The sequence below is a fragment of the Zonotrichia albicollis genome, chromosome 3, assembly GCF_047830755.1.
Source record: "Zonotrichia albicollis isolate bZonAlb1 chromosome 3, bZonAlb1.hap1, whole genome shotgun sequence".
Lineage (NCBI taxonomy): Eukaryota > Metazoa > Chordata > Aves > Passeriformes > Passerellidae > Zonotrichia > Zonotrichia albicollis.
The window spans coordinates 12,046,498-12,071,877 of record NC_133821.1 but is presented as its reverse complement, the minus strand read 5'-3'; the positions used below and the strand labels follow the sequence as shown (position 1 = coordinate 12,071,877).

Genomic DNA, 25,380 nt, shown 5'->3' with positions numbered 1-25,380 from the left:
AGCTGGAGGATGGACAGGAACTGCCAGGGATGGACAGGACAGGGGCTGCAGCAATCCCAGCACTGCAGTCTCCAAACCCATTCGCCCAGACTCTCCATTGCAGGCTGAGAATGAGAATTATTCAGGGCAGTATTGCAGAAATGCAGCTTTGATGTGAAAAGCAGAGTGTTTGTTTTGTGGTCCTCACCCCTGAGGTAAAGGCCCGGAGTAGGGAAGTTCTTGGCGTTTGGGCAGGGAGGTGAGCTCTCTAAGAGGAAAGTTTTAAACTTAAAGGAGATGGGAGTAATTATGTTGCACTTCCACTCTGGTTTTGATCTTGTTACACCAGTGTGAGTGAATGTGAAATTAGATCCTCTCCTTATAGAAACGTTCCAGATTAGTTTCACTTGATACACTCTTGCTTTCATTATTAGAGCTACATTTGTCCCAGGCCTTTGAAGTTTGAACTGCTTCCAGTGTCCGTGCTCCACGAATTCCCCTGTCTCCCTGGTGCCTGTGAAATAACACTGTGCCTCCTGAAGAGACAACTGTGGAGGTGCTTTGTATTTGTGGGGAACACGGTGTCCCCTGGAGCTGTTCCTCTCAAATCCGTGCTTTCCATGGCTCCTCCTGATCAAAGCTGTGAAATGCTGCTCCAGAGAAACACTGGAAACACTGAGGCAAGTGGGCACTCTTCCCTGGAGCTTTTGGATTAAAAAGTTCTTGGACATTTTTCAGTTAACTGTTTATTTCAAGGATGAAAATTAATTTGAACTTTTAAAAATCCAACATCATGTGACCTTTCAACTCATACACTGCTGAATTAGAAGAAGAAAAGCCTTTATTTACTGCTGCCAAGATGTTCTTTTTCAGTTGCATTAAAATGAAATATATTTGGGCATAAATGATGACAGCTCCTTTTCATGGCCTCTTACTGTATTTTTGCTGTGGCTGGTCAGATGCTTTTATCTCAAGCTTTGTTCTTTGCAGCAGAAAAAAAAATCAGGGGATTTAAGTGAGTGATAGAGTTTGCAGAGAAAATAAAATTGTCACACAATCCTTGGTGCTGCTCAAGAAATGGGATTTCATGCTGACAAAGCTCTGTGCTTGGGTGCAGCTCTTGTGATGGACAGGGATGGGCTTTGGGGTTCTTCCTGCAGCTGAGCCACCCTCCTGTGGAACCAGAGTGTCTGGCATGTGCCTGGGAGGCTGGAGGCACATGGAAAATGGATCAGCTGAAAGAACTTCTCTTCATGACAATTGGGAGGGGAAACATGGAGGACTTGAGTGGGGAAAAGCCCAAGTGTAGCCCAGGATGGACAGGAGCAGGAGAACTTTTATTGTGGTCAAGTACAGCTGGCAGTTCAGGGAGAGGATTAGCAGTAAGGACAAAGGGACAATGATTTAACCATTTAAGCAGCAACTTTTAAACAGGACTAAGAGCAGAAAATAATCCTTGGGCTGGGCCTCTGGCATTGGCAGGGAATGCCAAGGGAGCCGGCTGGGACAGTGACGTGGGACAGGTTCTGCATCTGCCTGTGCAGAGCCAGCTACAACCCTGTGATCTGCCAGAGCTGGCATTAACTACTTCAATTTTCCCCTCAAGAGCTAGAAATCTTCTTTAATACTACATAATTCTAAAATTGCAGAACTGGAGGCAGGAAGGGCCCATTAAGTGAAGCAGCCTCCTCTGCCCACAGGGGGGTTGTTCAGAGGGAACTTTGTGATTGAAAAATAGGGATTCAACCAATTACTCATCTAATCGTTTCAGTTCATCCACCTCTGCCTCTGAGATCTGCCGTCTCATCTTTCTTTGTAAGCAGCATGAATGGATTATCAAGTTTCATTCTCAAATCATCTGCAAGGCAGATTTATGCAGACTCTTTGTATCTCTGAGCGAATTGGGGAATGTGAGTCTCTTGCTACACTGCGGCTGAGTATTCTTAGGGAAGGTGTATGAGCAGCCCAAGCCCAATTCCTGTGGGGGGTTTAGTTTATGACGTGCGACCTCCAGCTGGAGTAAGGAGCTGCCCCAGGCTCCGTGCGAGCCGCGCTGAGCCGGGGCGGCGCTGCCTGCCGGTGATGTAATGCGTGTGACCTGCCGCGCTGCTGGAGGTGCGGCCGGCTGCCTTTGTGCCTCCATTCGCCGGGGCGCGGCGATCACCGGCTGGGAGAGCCGGGACGCTGCCTCAGGTGTGTCCCGGCCGCAGGTGTGTGTGTCCGTCCCTCGGGTGTGTCCGTCCGTCCCGGCGGCCGCCCCAGGATGGTCCCGGCCGCGCTGGCGGGGCTCGGCCGGCAGGGGGCGCCCGCGAGCCGCGCGGGGCCCGCGCCGCCCCCGCCCGCACGTGGCGCGCGCCCCGCTGAAAAGCCGCGAGCGGCCCCGCGCCCGCCACTGGCGCCGGCAGCGCCCGCTCCGCTCCGGCCCTGCGCTCATTCCCGCTGCTCATTCCCGCTGCGCCGCCGCCCGGCCCGCTCTGCCCTCCGCCATGGTGCGCGGCATCGGCACTTGGCATCCTCCCCTGCATCCCGCAGCCCGGGGGCGGCGGGTACCGTGAGAGCCACCGCGCATCCCTGGCGCTGCGGCGGGGACCGGGCGCACGCAGCTGGCGCTGACCTGTTGCAAGAGCCGGGCTTGTCTCGCGGATCTTTTTGTCTCGGTCTTTTTTCTATTTTTTTTTTTCCTTCTCGACGGGGGAAGTTTGCTCCCCAGCCAGTGGCCCGGCTTCCTCCACACCCTTTCCTCCTCCTTTTCCTCCTTTTTTCCAGGATCCGCTGCCTGGGGCCAGAAGAGGTCTCCCTCGTTCCCCCCGGCCCAGCGCTGGAGCCGGGGGCACCCCGCGGGCTCCGGGCTCGCCCTTTCCCCCGGCGGCGGCGGCGGGGCGGCCCCGGGAGCGCGGGGAGGCTCCGCGAGTGCCCCGGGCTGCCGCGCCGCCACCATGTCCAAAGTGGCGGCGGAAAGTTGCGGAGCAGCCCCTGCCGAGGACTTGTCCAAGGTGTCGGACGAGGAGCTGCTCAAGTGGAGCAAGGAGGAGCTGATCCGCAGCCTCCGGCGCGCCGAGGCCGAGAAGATGAGCGCGATGCTGGACCACAGCAACCTCATCCGCGAGGTGAACCGCCGCCTCCAGCTCCACCTCGGCGAGATCCGCGGCTTGAAGGTAGCGGGGTGGGCTGGGTGGGAGCCGTGAAGTTTGAGCGGTGCCTCCCGCCGGGAGCGATCTCGTCAGGTGGATGGTCTGGGAGGAGCCGCTCCCGAAAAAAGTGGATGAGGAGCGGGGTGAATAGTGTCTGATCCCGCTTAATAATCAAAGTATCCGGCTAAGGGATCACCAGCTATTCGGCAGGCTGTGGGGCACGGCTGGTTTATGCTCTGCCCCGGTATTTTTTGGGTAGCTAAAAACGCTGAAGTCTTGTCAGCTTTGTGTTAGAGTTCCTTGGTTGAGAGTGAGGTTAAATGATCCTGCCTGAAGTGCACAGAAATACAGTTTCTGTAGCTCACGCTGTTTTCTGTCACTATTTCATACAGACTTAGTCTGTCAGGCAGGCTGGAGGCTGCTGGAGAGAGCTGGTCGTTTCCAGGATGCAGTGCAGCCTGGCAGGGAATGGCAAACCCTTGGGCTCGGGTTTGGGATGGTCAGAACCAATCCCTAATGTCTGAAAAGACATCTGGTAACATAACATATCTCTGATCAAACCATTCTTAGCTCTGTGCTCCTGCAGGCTGCAGTCAGAGGCAGAGCAAGTCTGTAGTGCTTTATCCACTCTTAATTTCACTCGCTTGTGGATGAGGAGCTTAGTCCCTAATGCTCCCTTCCCACTTCTGAGGGCTGGGAAGAAAGTGTTGCTATTTACAGAGCAATACCTTGCTTGTGGATTATAGACCTGGAAAGTTACCTTTGAGTGGGGAGAACTACAGAGCATTTTCTGGCTCATTGCTTTGAGAATTTTCAGGAAATTCCTTCAGTGAGGTGAGCTTGGAGGGAAGGAGAGAAGAGACAGAGATGCAGTGTGGGATTTTGAATTATTACAGGAAAGTGCATTAGAAGAGAGTTCTTCACTTGTACAATGGCTTTAAATGACAGAATTATTGAGAAAGTGTCTTTGATAATGGCATGGCATGAAATAAATAGCCCATGGGGGAAGGTAATTCCTGCCTCCCAAGTTTTTGTGTTCTGCAAAGGATGTATGTCCCTTTGGTGGTGTCTGAGGGTAAAAAAGACCCACCCATGGTGGTATTGAGTAAAACTGAAGCTCATATTTTAAATCTGGATTTCTGCAGCTTCCAGATAACTGACCAAACACACTTCAGGTGGGTAGGACAGAGTCACAAATTCCTCTCTCAAGTCAAAACTCCTTGAGTCTTGTTTGACTTCCTCCTTTTGTTCAGATGCCTCAGCTGGAACTTGCAGAAAGAATCTGGGAGAAGGAGTTTTTTTGAGCCTGTGTTGGTGTCTGGGCATCTCTCTCCTTTGTCCTGTGTGAAATAACTGCTCCATGAGTAAGAATGCCTGACTGGATGGGTGTCTCCTGCTTCCTCACTGAGGAATTGTGCACTTCCACAACGTTTTTATTCCACTGTGGGATCATTTCAAGCATGTATCACTAGGAGAGGTTTTTAAGGACACCTTAAAGCCTCATTGAGATTTTTTTTGCCATTGTCAAGTACAGGTTGAAATTGTTAAAATTCCAGGTTATTTGAGGCAAAAATTGGATAAACACAAGCATTCATGCACCTAAATCTGATGGAGTTACAAAAGCTTCCTTTCCTTAGGAAACTTTACTGAAATGGTGTTTCTGTAAGACTGACTTTTTAACAACTTTGGCTAATCTCTGGCTGTAATGTCATACATAAGGAATGGACATGTAGATGATGGGAGAAAGACAAATATGGTCACAAGTCCAAGCCAGAAGGATAAAACACTGGAAATGCTTTTATTCTGCTGTAGTAGTACCCTGAACATTTTTACTTCAGAGCATTTGCTTCAGACTGTTCCTCACTTCGGGAAGGGCATAGAATTATGTACTTCATTTTGTTAGGGGTGAAAAAAAAATCTGTTTAAGCAGATGATTTCATTTCAGAGTGGTTGAAGCAGTCCTGGTTAAAGTCATAACTGACAAGGCTTTTTATGCCAATCAGAAACAAAATCCAGCAAACCCCTCTCTTTAAAAACTCCCCAAAATGGTCATCTTTATAAGTGACTATGCTTTAGGGAGTCTAAATGTTAATAATTAATTATTTAAGAGAGATCACAATTTCTGATGTACCTTGCACTTTTATCTAGCAATAACTTGCAGGTGAATATTTCTCAGGGGAGCGAGATCATCATGAGAGCACTTACAATCTTTGCCCAATTTGGGAGCTAAATTACTCTGGCATTTAGCATGAAAATTAATTAAGCACCTGAAACTTTTCTGCTGTCTCAGAGATTAGAAATTAGCTCCAAGCTGAGGGAAGTTTTTGCTGGACAGCAGCTCTGTTTGCTCAAAGCACGGGGCTGTTCCAACGTGCCAGATCTGCACATGGGATTATTTATGCCTCACTGGAGTGCTTAAACACGAGTCTGCAGTTACAGTTTAACATCAATTCCTTTAGACACCCCTCTGCCATGATGATCTTTCTTTTCAAGGACATCAACCAGAAGCTGCAGGAAGATAACCAGGAGCTGAGGGACCTGTGCTGCTTCCTGGACGACGACCGGCAGAAGGGCAAGAGGGTGTCCCGTGAGTGGCAGCGCCTGGGCAGGTACAGCGCCAGCGTCATGCACAAGGAGGTGGCCCTGTACCTGCAGAAGCTGAAGGAGCTGGAAGTGAGGCAGGAAGAAGTGGTTAAGGAGAACCTGGAGCTGAAGGAGTTGTGTGTGTTGCTGGATGAGGAGAAGAGCGGAGGAGCAGGCAGCCGGAGCTCCATCGACAGCCAGATCAGCCTGTGCCAGCTGACGGCCGCCAGTGCCTACATCAGAGATGTGGGGGATGGCAGCAGCACCTCCAGCACGGGCAGCACTGACAGCCCAGACCATCACAAACACCACCCAAGCACCAGTCCAGAGCACCTGCAGAAACCTCGGGGGGAAGGGAGCCCTGAGCATCAGAAGCACAGGAGTATCAGCCCCGAGCACCTGCAGAAGCCCAGGGGTTCTGGCAGTCCTGATCACCACCTGAAAGGGCCGAGCCCTGAGCACCACAAAACCATTGTCAAAGTACCTGAACCGCAAAAGCACAGCAGCAGCAGCCCAGAAACTATCCCAAAGCACGTTTTGAGTAGTAGCCCTGAACACTTTCAAAAGCAGAGGCCTGGGGGTAGCCCTGAGCACCAAAAGCACAGCGGGGGCAGCCCTGACCACCTGCAGAAGCACACGCCCAGTGGAAGTACAGAGCACCTGCACAAGGTGAGGGGTACGAGCCCAGAGCACCTCAAACAGCACTATGGAGGGAGCCCAGAGCACCTCAAACACCTCAGCGGAGGCAGCAGAGAAGGGACCCTCAGGAGACAAGTGACAGATGAGCTGTCCCCTCACCACAGGAGTTTGTACAACGGAATGAATGGTGGGTCAATGCTTGGAGCAAAAGCTCCCTTTGAAAGTTGCTAAGGTAGTTTTGGTGTTATTGCAGCTATTTCTGCAGCAGGAATGATGTTTGGTGTGAAATGAAAGGCAGCGAGTCTGGTGTTAGCATTATTCCTTTAGCAGGTGATTTCATTGGAGTTTGTCCATCCAGCAGGTGTGGGGCAGATTAAAGAAGTAGGGAGAAAATGCATTTTGAGTGTTGGTGTGGGGTATCAAGGAGAAGATCTCAGCCCTGACCCTGCTCTGTGGTTGGTAGCTGTAAACTGTTTGTCCCCAAATGCATTTGTATTTGCATAAGAGAGGAATTGTATTATGTTTCTTGTCCTGCTTGTATCTGAGTCAGCAGAGTGGAGGTGAGTGTCTCCAATTTCTTTCCACCTTCCTAATCTGCTTTGTCTGTAATTTTAAAGATTTTAAAGTTTCCTGTTTATTGATTGAAGGCTTCTTTTCTCCTTATCCATAAACTTTGGAAAAGACCCCAGATAAGAGTAGGCTCAATAGAAATGAATCTGAAAGCTCCTTTCAAAGCCTTGAGTTTGCATATTTTTAATCATAACAAATTAAAAATTTAAGAAGATCAAGAAGGGGTTTCTTTGCTGTTATTGCTGCCTTTTAGAAAGGTTTCCAATGAACCTGCCTAGTTTTAAGTGCAGTATATCCTGACTGATGGAAATAAATTATTTGTCTTAGGAGAGTCACAATGTAAGTATCTTGTTATTTTGAAAGCTACAAAGTTCAGCCATCCTACTCTGCTGTGGAAATCACTCATTTTAGACTTAGCACAATTCCTATAGCCTGCTACTTTTTATTTCTTCCACGTGCTTTGGGATGTTCTCATGAAGGCAGTTAGTGTCCTGGTTGAAAACCCTTTTCTCAGACCTTTATGCTTAGATTTAAAATCAAGCTCTGCAGAAAGTGATGATTTTGCCTCAGCAAATTGTCTGGGGTGGAGCTCCTGTGTTTCCATTTCATGAGCAGCTGTGAAAGCTGTGTTGGCAGCAGTGGAAGTGGCCACCTGTTGGATGTGCTGTGAGATGGGTGCTGTCCCCAACCTTTGTCACACTGGTCAGTGACCTGTTGGGATTAACTTGCACAATGCCTTCAGTTAGCCCCTCTCTGCAGGGGCAAATCCACATTGATTTCAGTGAAATGTGTGTTTTTGACAGGGCTGACCAACCCCAACATGGTAAGTGTAGAGACTCCTCTTTTTAAAGGCTTGGAAAGGATTAAAAAGGTGAGTGTGTGACAAATGTGTGAAGATGTGCAATACAAAAGGTGGTCTTACACAACTTCCATTAAATGCTCTATTTTTCTCCATTCAGATTTTTGTGTTTACTATTGACCTGTAAGTAGCACAAAGTGTGGAACCAGATTTCTAAAAATGACTTGTTTCTTGCACCCATGAGTTGATCAGTCCACCATAGTTTATGTAGGAAGGTGATCCAAGGTTTTAAGTATTTATTTTTAAAACTCACTCACAGGGGGAGGAAGATATGGGGTTTCTGCTACCAGCACTGTAGGCTTTCTGTTTGTTTTTGGGATTTTTTCCCCCAAGTAGCCTTGTTAAGAACCATATCCTAGCAGTGCAGTGAAAGCAGTTGTTACTTTACTCCTGAGCTGACTGGCATCCATTGTGCAGCATATTTCAGCTGTCAAAAGGTTGGACTCAGGCCACAAGGTGCTGGAGAGGGCAGCTGCTGCTCTGGGAGAATCTTTATTGACTTTAATCAGAGCTTTGCCTGCCCTGGGCTTTATAGAACCACTTCTACAGAGAAGTGCTCCTGGTTTGACAACTCCTCTCACCAGAAAGTTGTCAAACCTCTCTTCTTTCATATTTATATAATTTGCTGCAAGCTTGAGGTTTAATTCTGACATCTGTCTGACCTTGATCAAACTTGGTAAGACTCTTGACAGCTCTGCTGTGAAGAAAAGGCTTTAAACTTCAGGGAAATACTTGGTCTTCACAGCAAGGCTGAGTCCTTCTGGGTGTTTTGTGTTCTGATTTTGTCTGCTACTGTAAAGTTGTGGGGAACAGTTAATGAGGAAGTGCTGGTCATTATAAATTGTGAAAATAATGTGTAAATGTGAATTTGGATGTTCTGTGTGTACCTGACCCTGCCAGCTGAGTGTAGGCAATAAAAATCCTGAGTTTGTTGTAAGGAATGCTGAAATTGTGACAGTGGGAGTTAGGAAATGACCTGGAAACCTGGCCCCAAACTGAGCAGCACAAAAGGGCAATGTTTGATTGTGATCCCAAAGTCACACAGTATATACAGTATTATATCACATTGGTGCCATCCAGTTTGTTTGCAAATTTGGAGGATCTCTAGCTGGCAGATGTTTGCACATCTGTGTCATGAGTTTGCACAGGTTCTAAACTTATTGTAGTTCTTGTGGGCTGTCATGTGAGCAGCAAGAGTGAAGTGCTGGTGATAAACAGCAGAGACAAACGTGTTTTGATATTTAAAGGAGTAAAATAAAATATTTTATCTGCATAGTCAGAGTTTACCAGAGTCAGTACAAGCCTGTCCCTTCTTCCTTGCTCTGAGCTGGGCCTTGAATAAGTCTGAGAGGAGAAGTTATTCCTCTGCATGTCAAAAGTGCTGTACTTGCCTCATGCCAAAAGTGCAGTACTCTCCACCTGGAGCTGCTGTTCCTAATTGGGAGCATGTCTGGGAGCAGCCTGGCTATTCCTGGAGAAATGGGAGTTTCCAGCAGCTCCCACTTAGCTGGATTTGCAGTGCTGTGAGCACAGGGATCAGTGGATCCCACAGGGGGTGTGACCTCCCCAGAGCTGGGGCTGGAGGTGAAGGAGTGGGGTGGAGCAGAGGGTTTGCAGGTTGCAGTGTGACATTGCAGTGCCATCAGCAACGTGCTGGGTGCAGCTGGAGCTGCTTTGCAGGGTGTGTTTATGCATTAATCATTGGCCTTCATGCATGTTTTAAGCTATGGGGGAAGTTACCTCAGCCTCTCGCTCACAGGCACAGCTGGAGGAATAAAGGATGAGGTGATAACATTTCCTTTAATAATTCTTCTCATCTTCTATGCTCAAAGGTTTGATCTTGGTATTTTTTCTTGTATGACATGTCAGCTTTCATTAATAAGATTTATAAGGCTTTAAAAATACCCTCTGCTTCATGGTTCTCCTACATATTTTCCTGAAATGAGTGTCCTTAGACTTTGGAGTGACAGAAAATGGGATGGGAGAGCTAAATTTGGCCTGGTGGCTGTTAATTGAAAACACATGTATTTAATTCTAGATGTTTTAACCAAATAAAACATGATAATCTTTTGCAGTAATCACACCTAAATGTTCTGGGTAATGAGAACAGAAGTATTTGGGATAGAAAGATTGCTGAAATGAGATGAGAAAATAGCAGCAGTAAAAACATTTTGAGAAGAGAGCATTAATAGACCCTAGAAGAACACTTGACAGTTTAGCTCTGACACAGATATCTGAGTGTGAGTGCCTCTATAAATTGATCTGCTTTCAGCATTTTCAGTCTGAGTGTTGGTTTTTTCATCTAAGTGATTTATTTTCAACTTTCTATTTTAAGAAGTCCTTTGTTTTACTCTGAGCTTTGACTTTTGTGTGAAAGGAAGGTATCCAAAGGCTTTCATGTGTGCTTCTTGCTTCCTGCTGAGGTTATTAATGAAGAGAAGTCAAAGTGCTGACTAACACCTCCTGTACTGCTGGAGGTGTGAGGGCTCTTACAGAACAAATGCAGCTTCACCTCTCCTTGAGCAAAGGTGTTTGCAGGCTAAACAGAGACTCAGCATAAATTTTGGACACTTTCTCTTATAAATGCATTTGTGAGAAGGAAAATTAAATTAGAAAACACTGCACTGAGTAAAAAGAGGAAACTGCAGTGTGGCTCCAGAGGGGGAAAAAACTCCTAACAATGTTGCTGAGTTAACTGATACCCTCTCTGTGCAAACAGCTCCCCTTGGCTGGCTCAAGAGTGGCATGATGTCATGTTTCCATGTGTGTTTTCTTACACTTCATGTTTCTTCAAGTTGAAATGCAAATAATCTGCCTGTCATCAATGGCACTGCACACACTCTGGCTGTGATTTGAGCTGTCCTGGTGGCACCCAGCACTGCACAGCTGGAGCCTGGGGCAGCATTGCTCACCTTTCAGAGTGAAACCAAAGGCCACCAGGATCAGTAGAATTTTTTTTTTCTTGTGATGTCATGTTTATTTTGGGTATTTAATTTAGAAATGTAGAGCTCTGAGGCTTTGTCAATCAGAGTCTTTCAACTGAGCTCTTAGGTTTGATGTCAGACTTGTAAATTGGTTCTGGCTGTTACACACTGTAAGAGAACTGGGGCAGGAGTTGTGAATATGGATGTGACTACAGCACACTGCATTCATTACCCAACTCATTTTTTTGGGGAGTGATTTATCATGTTGGAAATGTGTTTTGTAGTAGGAAACAATGAACCTGCTAGAAAGCCACATTGTAGGACTTTGGGGAGAGGTTTACAATTCCATGTCCTTAACTTCCCTGACATAACTCCTTTAGCTGTGAATGTTTTAGTGTGCAGTGGATCATCCTTGCAGCAAACTCTGGCTGTGTCAGTGGCAGATTGAGCCTCTCCTTATGGAGAGTGGCCTGGTGTGGTGGTGTTTACAGGGGTCTGAGGATGAGGGAAGAGACGAGGATCTGACTCCATGTTTAGAAGGCTTGATTTATTATTTTATGATATCTATTATATTAAATTATATAAAAGAATAGAAGAAAGGATTTCATCAGAAGGCCACCCAAGAATAGAAAAGGAAGAAGAATGATAACAAAAGCTTGTGTCTCGGACTCTCTGAGCCAGCTGACTGTGATTGGCCATTAATTAGAAACAACCACGCAAGACCAATCACAGACCCACCTGTTGCATTCCACAGCAGCAGATAATCAATGTTTACATTTTGTTCCTGAGACCTCTCAGCTTCTCAGGAGGAAAATCCCAAGGAAAGGTTTTTTCAGAAAATCTCATGGCTACAGCCTGGTTCCACAGGTTGTCTGGATGTTCAGCACTGACTCCTGCCCAGCTCAGAGGCTGATCCGAGGTGCTGGGGGCAGGGCTTGCTGCAATGGGATGTGCGAGGGGACTGAGAACACCCCAGCACCTTCTGGGAAATCACTGCTTCCAAGTTTTATTGGCTTCTCCTTTCTCCCCGGAGGCTCTGTTTTGCGCTGAGGACTTAATGCTAATTCAGCCGTTCTTGGATGGAACAGAGACATTCCCTTAAGCCATGCCCAGTGTACCTGGTCTCTCTGGGAGCGGGGTCCCTGTTAGTCGGTGCCGCCCGGGATTTGGGCGCTGCTCCCGTGGCTCTCACAGCCCAGCCCCGTGCGGCGCCTCCCTGCAGCCCCGGAGCTGTGCCCGTCTCTGCCGAGCGGGAGAAGGGGAGGAGCCGCGCTGCTCCGTGACTGGGCACGTGTGGCCATCCCGTGTCTGGAGTGTCCCCTGAACGTCCCTGGCCCCGGGAGGGACGGGCGGCTGATCCATCCCAGCGCCGGGACCGAGCGTGTCCCCACTTTGCGAGCCAGCCCTGCTCCCACCCCCTGGCTGTGGTACTGGTACACCTGGCATGGAGCTGGCATATTCATCTTCTGTTTTCTTTATTTCGCTGGGCGTTTCTGAGAAACAATGTACTTTCTGAGTGGTGAGTGGGAGTTTGTTTTGCTGTGTACAGGAAACAGCAGAGAAGCTTATTTATTTTTCATGGAGATTGGGTCAAGGTGTGAGCCACTTGCCTTTACCTCAGAGAGCTTGCACGGCTGTTGGCGTTGTCTGCCTGAAATAAGTGGGCACATCTGTGTGTTATTTTATTTTTTTTAGTGCCAGAATGGCAAATCCTTTCATTAAAGCCTTGTCTGAGTCCTTGCATAGAGAGAGTGCCCTTAACCCGAGCTCAGGACCTCATGTATCAGTTCTTCACACAGCTTTTGGAGTTAGTGCTATAAGTTTAGAAAAATAAAAGATGGGTTTAGAAATATTAGTGATTGAATTGTAAAATTCTCTGAACTATAGCACTTACAATACAGTCAGTATATTACAGTAATTTTTGGTGAGTGATGCTTGTTTAATACATTCAGCCTTGTAGTGTGTATTATGCTTGCCAGTCAGAATGTGCTGTCTCTTCTGTTCACCTATTTAATGTTTTTTATTTGTTTATTTTTAAGTTTTATTATGAAGTTAACAGTGGAGGGCTGTGCAGGGCTTGGAGCTGAATGGATTAGGAGTTAGGGAAGAGCATGGCAGGCAGAGCAGTGTGGGGTTCACATTTTGTACTGCCACACACACAAAGTGCAGGGATGTTGACAGGAGTAAGGGACAGCAAGGCATTCCAAATTACAGGGTATTTAATGAGCTCTAATAAAGCCTTGTGTTCATAAGAAAATTACTGGCAATGAAAATTCATTGGCTTCTGAGCTGGTAATGTCTATGTAAGTTATGTCTTAATTAGTAAACTGAAGCACAGCTTATCTTGGGTCATATTGTCATGTGCAGAGATATATAGTTACTGAGGGAGCACTGAGAATTATCTTCAAGTCATGATCTTGATGTAAATCTTGTCTGCCTGGGCTTCTTCACGGGTTCAAGGGTGGCCTCTGTGAGGAGAATCAGCAAGGACTGAAACAGAGCTTTCAATTTTGCTTATTGCACAAAGCAGTGCAGTAATTGTTTGAGAGGGAAGGAGTTATACCAAGTATAACATGGGGGGGGAAGGGCATCAACTAAAATTGCCTTTGGAAAAATAAGCAGTAATGATATTACTCCATGCTTATTTAGTGGACTTTGGAATTTCTTTTGAAAGTGTTTCTAATTCTGCAAGGCACACAGAGGAGGGCCAGGATTGTAATCTGTGTCCATGAGCATTTGGTATGCAGCATAGAAGTGTGTGCAAATTTATTGATTGTGAATGGGAAAGCTGCTATCTTGAGCTGGGCTGTCTTAAAAGATGAACAGTTCTGTGAAGGCTGTGAATAACAAATAGTCTCAGTGCTACTCCTCATTTCTTCTATCAAATTTGGGCATATTTGCATTGTTTCTGTAACATTCATGGGGAGTGAAGAAGGCAGCAGCACTGGACTGTGTAGCTCAGCAAGGACTTGCTTCTTCTACCCTGTATTTTTTATTTGCATGATTCTGTGAACTTCACTGGTTTATAGGAGTCCATATAATAAATGGAGTGGTTATTTGGACCAGTGAAACAGCAGTTCAGGCACTGTCAAGAGTAAAAGATGTGTCAGAGCTGGAAAAGCACAGTGAGCCATGTGACAGCCACAATATGGAATGTCTCCTAAAGATCTCCTCCATTTTGGTACTTCCTCAAGGTTGCACAAATTATTCCACAGCCTTTATGCCTGCAATATTAAATACCTCTAATCTGATCAGTGGTGAGGTAGCTCCTTCATATGTTTGACCTCAAATCTCACCAGATTTCTTTCACTGCATCTCCCTAAGCTCCTGTGAGCTGTGAAAATGTGCCTTGATCAACAGTGGAGCCTGTACCTGTGACTTGGATCAAAGGAAAATGTCAGTGCTTGCTACCAAGGGTGCAAGGCTGATTCATCACTCTGTGATAAGCTCCCATTTAGGCCAAGTGCAGCTAAGGCTGGGGAAAAGCATTGATTCCTGACCCACATCCCCTCTTGGCTCCTGAGCCTGTCTTTAGTTTACAGTGAACCAACTTTAATGATGTTCAAAATCCATCTGATGACTTCTGTGGTCAGCAAACATTGCTGAGAACATTAAGATGAGCCTCTAAAAATAGTGTTGGGTTATGAGAAACAAAAAGAACATTCCACTGGAGGCAGATGAAGATATCAAGCACAACCACATGACTGCTGTGAGGCAGAACCTGCACATTGACTCGGATCCTTCCAAGGATTTGAGCCCTTCACTCCTTGCACTGAAATGGGATGCCCAGACAGAGCAAGCTGCTTAAATACCCCTGCTCATGCAGTGCTCTGAATGAAGTCACTTGTCTGTCACTGTCATTCACCTTGTTTGTTTGGGTCCATTTTAGAAATCTGTGTAACCTGAAGTTAAAATTTGAATTTTAGGTTTTTGCAGTGTCACTAAGTCCAAAAAGAAAGCATGACAAGAAAGCATTCCAGCAATGATTTTTTTCCTAACCAGCTTTCCAACCACTGACACCAAAGGCTCTTCAGTGTTATCTGAGCAGCAGAAGATACCAAATCTGTCTCCTCCAGGTACAGGTGCTGAGAGCTCTGATTCATTCCTGTTGTTGGAATTTGATGCCTGGCCTGTCCTCCAGCCCATAATGCTGAGGGCTGCATTGGGACCACTTACAACCACAGCATGTGCACATATTTTGGAGAAAAGATCCTGAGTTTTTATTGAAACAAATCCTAATTTCAGTGTGAAGACATTGGGATTTTATGTGTTTTAGTTTCTCCATGAACATAAACAAATGCTACGGGTTTTTTTCATTTTTTGAGTGGACTGGAATGTTCTATTCAGCCTGAATTGCTGGGTTGGCCAAGAGCATGGAAGTGACTGATCAGACTGCCTTGGAAGCACAGATCCCAGAGTTTTGTGCTGTCAAGCCACTCCATCATCCTGGATTTGTCAAGAATGAGCTGAGCAGTGTTGATGCCTTGTATTGATTGCAATATTGCATGTACAGCCAGTTATATCCCTGGAATCCTGAGAAGGTGCCTGGGGAACTCCAAAAGGAGATGAAGCACAAAAGTGCTGGCATGACCCACTTTGTACAGCAATGCAAATTCCAGTGTATTTACTGATCAGCTGCCACCTGAAGTGTGTCCTTCAGGCACTGGAGTCAGTTCCCGGAGCAACTTATTCCATTCCACCTTTCCTGTTTTGTGGTTTTTATTTTATTCATTTTTCTTAACTAAGAAAACCTGACAGTTAATTCCAGTGTCACTTTGGAAAATGGATATTTGAAGGATTGCTGAAGAATGTTTGAATGAGAAACAATTTCTGTTGGTGTTGAGAGCAAAATACTGCTGAATTTATCACTGGAAAGATCTATAGTTGGGATGTAGCAAACCTTGGCTGTGTCTGCTTTGTGCTCAGTAGAGCTGCACTTAGCACATGTATTTTTAAGTCAGTTGATGTTAGATATTAATCCTGCATGTCACTTAAAGATTTTTGAATATTCCTAGTCCTTGTTGCAGGGGAAACATGATCTTGACTGTAAAGATGCAGTCAGGTGATGCTTTTTCTCAAATTTAACACTTTAAGTACTTTTAATACCTTCCTGGTTTTGTTAGATTTTGATTTATTTATTTGTGCAGTGCTGCTCAGAAACCCATAATGATGCACAGGAAGCAAAGAGGCTCTGGAAAATCTTGGGCAAGAATCTGTAGTGAAAGATAAAAGTTACTGGTAGGTTTTAACTCCCTGGAATGAGAAAAATCCAGATAGTATTTGCATTTTGATTATTAAGAAACACTGTTCCCCAGGGAAGCAGGAGCACTTTGATGGCACTGAGGCTCTCTGGTCTGTCAGGTGTCAGGAGGGTTGGCTGCTGCCTCAGCCAGCTGCTTGATTTGCATCCCAGCTCATGGAGCTGTTGGTATGGGGCCCAAGTGCCAAATTTGTGTCCCATCATGTCTGTGCAAGCACAGTGGGAAGGGTTTTTGGGAGAGTTTCAGGGTTCAGCTTCTAACTGAGGGCTTGCCCAAGTGGGTGAGATTGTAGACCTTGGCTTGGCATGGTGCTGGTTTGTCTGTGGGTCTGTCCATGCCCAGCTCCATCTGTGTTTATTCTCCATGCCTGGAGAATTGCTCTGAATTGCTCTGATAGTCTCTAGCCCAGCTGATTGGTTTGCTGACCGTGGGGAGTTGTGGGATTTTGGGGAGAGCTCATCAGACATGGGGTTAATCAGACCTTGCACCCCTTTTTGCTCTGGTTTTGTGAACTTGTGTTTTCATGTATGTGTTGTGCAGAAAACTTATCCCTCTGGACACATAGCCAAATGCTGAAAAGCCCAAACCCAAGTGTATGGCAGATCTGAAAGGTAGCAAAAGAAATATTCAGTGACATCTATTTTCACAGATTCACAGCTTATTCTGAGTTGGAAGGGACCCACAAAGTTCATTGAGCCCAACACTTTAGTAAGTGGCCTGTGTGGAGATTGGACCCACAGCCTTGGTGTTATGTGCTGAATTCACCATCAGAGGGAAAGACTGAAAATCTGTAACATTGGTCATCAGATTAATGACATTTATGCCTCCTCTGGAAATGGCCTTTGCAGTATGTCTGTCCTTTTCAGGCCCAAAATTCTGCTCTGGTTCGTGCTGCAGAAGCTTTCTGAGTTCCATGGAGTCCTGTGAGCATCTGAAAGGTCCAGAGCAAGTCTGTGACTCCTGGGGTACCCAGGGCAAAGGAGGACATTGCTGTTTTCCTTTTCTCCCTTGTTTGCTGTGCAAAGCCATTGGCAAGTCCTGCCCTTACTCAACTTTTAAACTGGAGTTTGAGCCTGCAGAGGGTCTGGGAGCAGAGTTGTGTGAATGAGGAGAGAAGGCAGCTCTGCCCAGAGAGCTGGGCTGGATGAATTCATGGGGTTGTGGCCCTGGAGAGCTCCTGTGTGTGGGCTGGGGCAGCACTGATGTGTGGAACATTGATTTACCTGTGAGAACACTCCCCTGGTGGCAGCCCAGCCACAAAAATGTCTTTATGGAGGTGAGACCTTGATGTGTATGGAGAGCTGTGGGTGTGCAGTTACCCTGAGGAAATGTTACACCTGTCAGTAGTGCCTGGTTCTGCTTGCAGCTCTTATCAATACTCCTGGAAACAATTTACCAACCACAGAAATATTGTCATCATCACCTGTGTGTTAGGAACCATGAGCTAAACAAAAGACAAGACAGGATTAATCAGCCACCAATTAGTGCAGGTTTCCTGAGGTTTTGCTGCTGATTATGCCATTGCATCATGTCAGTTTTTAACAGCTTTATTCTTAGATTAGTCTGTTCTCAGCATGGTGTAGAAACTGGGGCTGAAGTTACTCACATGCCTAGAAAACACCTTGATGAACAATGAGCTCGAGACAAACATTTTCAATGTGTTTCCTTTCAAAATCAACTTTTAAGGCAATGCTTCCTTCCTGAATTTCCTGAACTGGGCTAGTGGGAAACAAAGCTATTTTTAATTCTCTTTTGTGTGTGCAGCATTCCTGTTAGAAGCCATTAATCTGCCTTTTGCATTTACAGGGCTGCTTAAAGATGTCCTGGCACACAAAGTGATTTACAATGGATCTCCACCTGAAGGGCTGTGATAGCTTTACTGGAGGAAGCTCTGTTTTCTGTCCTGTTCCTCATGGCCTGTTTTTTACTCTTCCAGAGTGTTTGTGTAGCTGTAGTTGTTTTGATCTGGGAAATGAAGGTGCTGGTACCAGCCAGAGGCATGGGCAGCTCTCTGCTGTGGATTTCAAGCTGCTAACTGGTAAAATCCAGAGGAGCATTTGTCTTCCATCAGAATAAAATTTGAAAATGAACATTCTTGAGCTTAAAAAAAGAGAGAACACAGTATTTTGGCAAGATGGTCATCTGGCCCTCAGCATCCATCAACAGTGTGGCATATTGTGAGTGTGCCAGGGAGGGGGAAGTGGTGCTTAGCAGAAATAAATCTGCACGGCGAGGCTCAGGCTGAACATCTGTGCCTTGGCAGATGTGGAAGGGAGGAGCTCGGGGTTCGGAGCTGTTCTGGCTGCCTGCCGGCAGATCTGCTCTGGCAGGTAGGTGGCTGCTGCTCTCTGTCAAACTCTGCGGGCTGAAATGTTTGTCTAGAGTCCTGCGGAGCCGGGGCTGCCTTCAAGGGAGCGCTGGGGAAAGGTTCTGCCTGCTGCCAAAAGTGGAGCTGTCCTGTGTGAGGTCACTGCAGCGCGGGCACTTCAGCAAGGGATTCACCCGGCTCGGGGCCGGCTCCGGAGCTCCCCAGCACCGGGTCTGCCATCCTGGGGTGACAGCCCGGACATTCCCGGTGTTGGGAGCCGGGGTTTGCCATCCCGGGGTGGCAGCCCGGACATTCCCGGTGCTGGGAGCAGGGGTTTGCCATCCCGGAGTGGCAGCCCAGACATTCCCGGGGTTTGCCGTCCCGGGGTGGCAGCCCGGACATTCCCGGTGCTGGGAGCCGGGGTTTGCCATCCCGGGGTGGCAGCCCGGACATTTCCGAGCCGGGGTTTGCCATCCCGGGGTGGCAGCCCGGACATTCCCGAGCCGGGGTTTGCCATCCTGGGTTGACAGCCCGGAAATTCCCGAGCCGGGGTTTGCCATCCCGGGGTGACAGCCCGGACATTCCCGGGGTTTGCCGTCCCGGGGTGACAGCCCGGACATGCCCCGTGCTGGGAGCTGGGGTTTGCCGTCCTGGGGTGACAGCCCGGACATTCCCAGCCTGGGAGCTGTGCTGACAGGACACAGCACCGATCCTGCTCGGGAGCACAAAGTTCCTGCAGTTCCAGCCGCCTCCTGCCGTGCCAGGCCAGTCCTTGACGGCCCCTCTCAGCCAAAATGTGCTCTGAGTGCAGGCCAAGGTTTCAGAGCTGGGCAGAGATTAAAGAGACAGTAATACTGCTCCTATTCTCATCTGCAATTGAATTGGAATTGCAATTCAATTACAAACCAGAGCAGACACCAGGTTGTGTGTCCTGAGCATGATTTAGCAACCTGTTAGTCTTTTAATTGCTCTGATTATTTGGTACTTGAAATAAGTGTGTATTTTTAAAATCTCGTGGCAGTAACTTCTGGAAAAAGTCATTGCTTTTCATTTTGCAGGCGTTTTGTCTTTCATGCTGAAGTACAGGAACATATGGTGCTACTTCTGAGGTAGCACTTGTTTAAATACCTTTCCTTGTAAAATTTTCTGCAGAGCCATATAATTTTCTCCTGGAAAAATATTCCTACTGTGTTTAACTGGTTTTACAGCTACTTAATGGGATTATCATGTTTTTATAATTGCAAACATTTCATGGATGTGGGTCAAGAAATTAAACTCTGAACCCTGAATAAGACAAGTCAGCAGTAAGCAGTTAGAAATTCAATGAGAGTAGTAAGAAATAATGATAATAGTATAAAGTAAATAAAATAGTTTATCAAAACACATCCCAGGTATTTTGAAAGGGTCAAAACAGTAATTTTATTTTTAAGCTGAGCTCTTGGCAGTCAGTAGACTTGGAATGCTCTAATACAGTGTCCAGAAACCTCACATGGAAGCCAGTTACATCTCCGTTTGTGTTCAGTCTGGTGAACAGGCTTCCCAAGTCATGGTGTTCCTCTGCCTGAGTCAGGAGCATGCATTAAAAAATGTAAATCAGCAGCACATTCATCTATACACAATGAAGGGAGACTGGAAATGTTCCTGAGTGTGGCACAGCCAGGAGAGTCAGAGGAGTGGAATAACTGGAATATTCTGTATATTTTTTGTCTACATTGCTAGACTCTTACCCAGCATGAGAGATGATTAGTGAGAGGCAAATTGGCCTGTTAAGCAAACATATTTAGAAATGTATAAAGATCCATATCTCGGGAATGATGCAGATCTGAAACCCTTCTCACACAGCAGTGGGAAATGGATTCCAGCACTCCAGGGGCAATGTGCCAGCTCCCATGCTGAGCCCAGGCTGGAGCTCTCCACAAGCCAGGCACCTCAGAGAAAGCTGCAGGGATGAAACATCTCCAGGAGAGGAGGAGCTGGCCCAGCCTTGCCTGGGGGGCAGAGCCCTCTCCCCCTGAGGGATCCCAGATGGAGCAGCAAGCACACAATTGCTGGAAGTGGAAAGGTGGGAGTAGGATGGACTGCACAGGATCTCCCTTCTCCTGCAGCTGGGCCCAGGGCTGATTGCCATCTCTGGGGAAGCATCACCCCCATGTGGAGGTGGCTTTTGGAGCTGCAGTGAGAGCAGGCTGTGCTTGAGGCTGGAGTTTGGAGTCCCACCCTGCTGAGAGCAGACAATGGAGCTGCTCAGAAAATGGTTTCTGAGGGTTTTTTTGGGAAGAAGAAAGTGGATGAGGTCAGACAGATTCAGGGTTATATCTAAGAGTGCACAGGTTGTAAAGTGAAGGACTGAAAAAACAAAAAATGTTAGAAGGACTCTGGGCAAGGGAAAATAATCCAGTTAGTTAGAGTTGGATTATGTTGAATTTGCCCTGTTTCTGAACAGTGTTCCTGCTTCCTGAAAATGGAGCTGTGGGAGAGCAGAATTAGGGTACAGGACAACCAAAGCTCCAGCATTTCCAAGTTTGAAGTGGTAGGAAAAGCTGTAGATAATGACCACTTATATATCACTTGTTTGTGGGTGCTGAATGCACAACTGAAGGGTTTTGTCAATGCTGTAGTTTATCAGTCAGTCACAGGGCTCAGTTTGGTCTCCTGCAGGTGGAAAACAGGACATTTGTCACAGTGCCAGCCATGGCCAGTGACCATCGTGGTGCTGCTGCTCCTCACCAGCTCCAAGGGGCTGCTCAGGGTTTCTATTTCCGTATTTCCATAGCACCTCTGAGCTCCCCTTGGCTTTTGGTGTTTGAGCACCTGGAGGAGCTCCTGCCAGTCTCTCCTCATGACTGTGAATGGGGGTTTGGCAGTTCTGGCAGCTGATAGTCTGCAGAAGTGAATTTCTTTTGATGTGGCCTCTCCTCTCCCAGAGTTCTCCATGAAGTTCTTCCCCTGTGTGCTGGAAGGCAGAAATCTTTCATTATGGAGTATTTCATTTTTCAAATGACTGCTGCCACTGGATCAGTCAATAGTCTGTGTTAGTTGGACTCTGCTGCTGAATCTGAGCTTTCCTATTAAAAAAGGAGAAAGCAAGATATTGTCTTTAATCCACTTTTACTAAATGAATCTTAATGATTTGTGCAAGTTGTTACTATGAGTCCTTTGATTATTATTGCTGGTGGAAAAGGAATTACATTGGAAAACCAAGTAAAAGTCAATTGTGAGATTAAAACCTACAGTTCTAGATCTTTTCCTTGATTTATTTTTGGTAGTGGGTGATTTATTATTGAGAGTGAGACAGGGATCTAGGAATTCCTCCTTGTTAGTCCCTGCCTAGCAGCTGTTTGAATCTTATGGCACTAAAAAGTTCCTACAGGTGCTTTGGGGCTTGGAAAAAAATCCCAGGTGAAGTGAATGTATAAGAATCTGATGGTTCATTTGACACGTGGCCATACAGGGCAGCAGCTCATTTAGGGGACCATTTCTCTCATTTTAATTCAACCAGAAAATGCTCACTCAGCTGCACAAATAGGAATATCCATCTGTACACCTATGATGGGATCAGATTAATTAAGGTAAAAGCAGTGAATTAACTTCAGTTACAAAGGCTGCCACAAATTGCTCAGTAATAATTTAATCCTATTTTACACAGGTAGAAGGCACCATATAACTAACATGTTAAACTACAAATTTCTGACCCAACATGAGTTTTGAGGGTTTTTTATTTTGTTTTCAGCATTGTCAAGGAGCTTAGCTAAGTAGCTTTACAAAGGTAGAAGGTTTAAAAGCTTTATTGAATATTTTTTAATGCTTAGTTTTAGCCTTAGGACTATTTCTGCATAAATTCACAGCCAGCACAGCCCATTCCCTCCATGCTCCTGGACAGCTTCCAGCTTGGATGTGAAGCTCTTGGTGGGAAATTTCAAGTCTGTAGCAGGAAGGTTCTCTGGGGGTGACACACAGCTTGTTCTGGAGCTGCACAAATAAGCTCAATATTCAAATGCACAGTCTCTCAGAGATGCCACAATAAGGGAGAAAATAGAATTAATACAAGTGTTGCCAATCCATTACTGTTCTGAGGGCAGGAAATCAGCCACAAAGTGATTTTATGGAAGTCTGGGATCCTTCCTTGCAGAGCCTGGTGCTTCAAAGAATTGTGTGTGACTTGCACTCAGGGTGCAACAATCTGGGATTGCATTTCTGGAGGTTGGAATTGGGGTTTGCCTGCTTCCTTTTGACATCTCTCTGGTGACAGCTGAGGGCCAGCAGTGTTTGCTGAAGAGATAATGGTAGGCTGAGGGCTCTTCTCCTTGAGGAAATGCAGATTTTAGTCACTGATAATTAAAAATTACAATTACTGTGTGATATTGGGTGTGGTTTGGAGCTTTTTTCCTCTTAAACCGAGGAATTTCTTAAAGCATTTCACTGGGAAATGGAACTAGATGGAGAAACATGGTGCTGGTTAAATTGTGGAGAGGGTGAAGGACAGGATTGTGGAACCTTTGGATGAAATTCTGCTGCATTTACTCCTGTGAGCATGACAGCAACAAACATGGTGCAGTGGTAAGCCCAGAATCTTGAGGGTAAGTAATTTATTGAATGTGTCCTAACATGAGATGTTCTGGTGTTCAAATATCTTGAATGAAAAGAGCATCATGTGCTTTTTCAGTCACTCCCTTCACTGAAGTTGTAAAACAGAAAAATCCACATTCACTTACAGCCAAGGTTATTTCTTACACCCTCAGGAGAGAGATTTGAAGTGGAATCAAGGAAATTCTGAACTGGGATTGTTGAGCCTGTTCTCCTGCCAGGAGTGCAGTCCTTGAAGCAGGAATGAGAATTGGGATTGCCAGGAGCAAACACTGACCTTTCAACACTTGGGGTGCTGGAAGCTGGCAGATCACAGGGTTGTTCCAAAGCAAAGTTCCCAGCCTGTTCAAGCCCATTTTGATGAGAAATAGGATGTCAGAGGCAGAGGGGACATTTATCTTGCTGCAGAGAGCTATTCACACAATCATTATCTTGATTTTATTTTCACAGGAACATATGTTTCATGTTTAATTGTCAACACCTTCCTTAAGCCTCTGCTTCCCACCATAACTAAAATATGAAAAATCAGTGGGAATGCAGTGAAGGAAACAAGTGGGGTTGGAATAAAACCTTGGCACAGTTGGCCACATGTAGAACATCTTTTAGAGCATTAACAGGGGTGAAAAAGTGTGGCCAGTAAACCATAGGGGGGGAAGGGACAGAGGAATTTGGCTTTAATTTTATTTTTAGTGGGAAGAAGAAATGAATTTGAATGAGAAATTGATCATGCACAGTTGGATCCTCTTGCAGAAATATTGCCATTGATTTCTGGGGGAATGGGATGTGCCACCTTGTATGCCTGTGACTGGGCTTTCCTCTTGGTACAGAGTAACTCACTGACACTCCAAAAAACCTCAACCCAAACAACAACCACCACAAATAAACAAATTCTACTTCACTGCATGGAGAATAAATTAGCTTTTAAATCTTTAATATGGTTTTTATGGAGCTGTGGAGGCTGAAGAAAGATTCTCTTGAAATTTTGCTGTTCAGACAACTCCACACTGTTCAGTAGTGGCAATGGTTAATTCATTTTCTAAAGATCACTTAGATACATGAGGCTGAAACTTTGTGATTTATTTTGAGCTCTGAGGAATATAATGTGAAAACCTATTCAGGTTTTACTGGCTGGCCAGAGCCTGCAGTCAGTTTAATGAGACACAGCTAAATTTACCATGATAAAGTGCTGCTTCGTGCACAAAATAGATGCTGTGGTCCTGTGCTGGTGATTGATGATTTATTACCTTCAAAACTGTTGGACCAATGTGCAGAATTAATTTTGAGTGGATTATTCATTGTTTTTATCCCTTGGAATCTTGTATGATTGATAAACAATTTAAAAGAAAAAAAAACCAAACTCAAAAATGAACTATGAGAGATTTTTAGGTTGTGCATTTTAGAACACCCCCGTTTTCCCCTGAGATGTTTTACAAACCTCATGCACAGCAGTTTTGTGCTGCAGAAGATGTTTATAGCTCACTTTATCTGGTTCCTTATCAAATTCCAGGTTTTTCTCTGGAAAGCTCTCCAGGGGCTGAGTGAAGCTGCAGTGTGCGGATGATCCCTGTGCATGGTCCTTCATCCCTGGGCTGATCCCAGCTCCCAGCCCTCCCTTTGGAGCCCCAGGCACTGGGAGATGCCCACAGCAGGGGGATTGTCAGCTCCCAGTCTTGTAGCTGCTTTAACCCTTTAACTTCTGGGGAGAGCAATCTGCTCAGGCAGAGGATTCAGAAAGCTGAGAGGAGAATCCAGCCAGCAGGAGATGGAGAGGGGAGAGGTGTCTTAGAGGCAAGGAAAAGGATGAAATGTGCTGTGGTTGTCTCCCTGTGACAAGCACATCACAACACAGAGTTTTGGGGTTTATCCTGATTTATCTTTCTAAAGAAATCTATCTGATTTATCAAGCAAGCCTTGGCTCTGCCTCTGGCACTATGGGGATTTGAAAAATCCTGTGCTGCTCCCCCAGTGGGTTCCTTACACTCAGAGCTCTGTAAAATCTCCATTTCTGTACTGGTCTGTCCTGGGGGTCTCATTTTGGCCATGCTGGGTATAAGCTGAGCTCTGGCGAGTCGTGCTGGAGCAGGGAGCAGCTCAGCTCGGCAGGGTCAGCCTCCAGGGCTGTTCTGTCTGCTGCTGCAACCATCAGCTGTGCTTCCCACACCCAGGGATTTGTGCTCTGACGGGCTCCACAGCAGCTAAATGTTGGACTCAGGTGGAATTTTGTGGTCTTTAAGCAGTTTTGGTCCTTGCCCTGATGACTTTGCTTTGGGAGAGGTTGTTTCATAATCCTCCTTTAGGCTCCTGTGCAGGTTTGGGGTGACACAAGGGCTCAGCAATGCCTTAGCTGACAAAAGCAAAGGCTCTGTGTTTCATTTAATCCTTTATTTATTTAAAAGGAAAGAAGCTGCACTTTTGCAAGCAAGGCTCCTCTCAGCACCTGAAAGCTGAGCAGGGTCAGTCTGGATCGTTACCTGGATTTTTAACCCTGGAAAGAGCACAGGTGAGCTTGTGGTGGAAAAACCATTATCTTTGAGTCAGTCAT

General features: G+C 46.2%; 1 protein-coding gene across 3 annotated transcripts in view; it reads left to right on the top strand.

The window, feature by feature from the left end:
- Window positions 1–2,051: 2,051 nt before the first annotated feature.
- The window catches only part of CCDC85A (coiled-coil domain containing 85A), a 69,350-nt gene continuing 46,021 nt past the window's right edge, over window positions 2,052–25,380 (top strand). For all 3 annotated transcript variants that reach the window (XM_005486801.4, XM_005486800.4, XM_005486799.4), the window contains exons 1-3: window positions 2,052–2,172; window positions 2,746–3,134; window positions 5,604–6,519. In XM_005486801.4, the coding sequence (XP_005486858.2) occupies window positions 2,067–2,172; window positions 2,746–3,134; window positions 5,604–6,519 (1,411 nt within the window). In that variant the 5' untranslated portion in view covers window positions 2,052–2,066. The remainder of the gene's footprint in view (window positions 2,173–2,745; window positions 3,135–5,603; window positions 6,520–25,380) is intronic.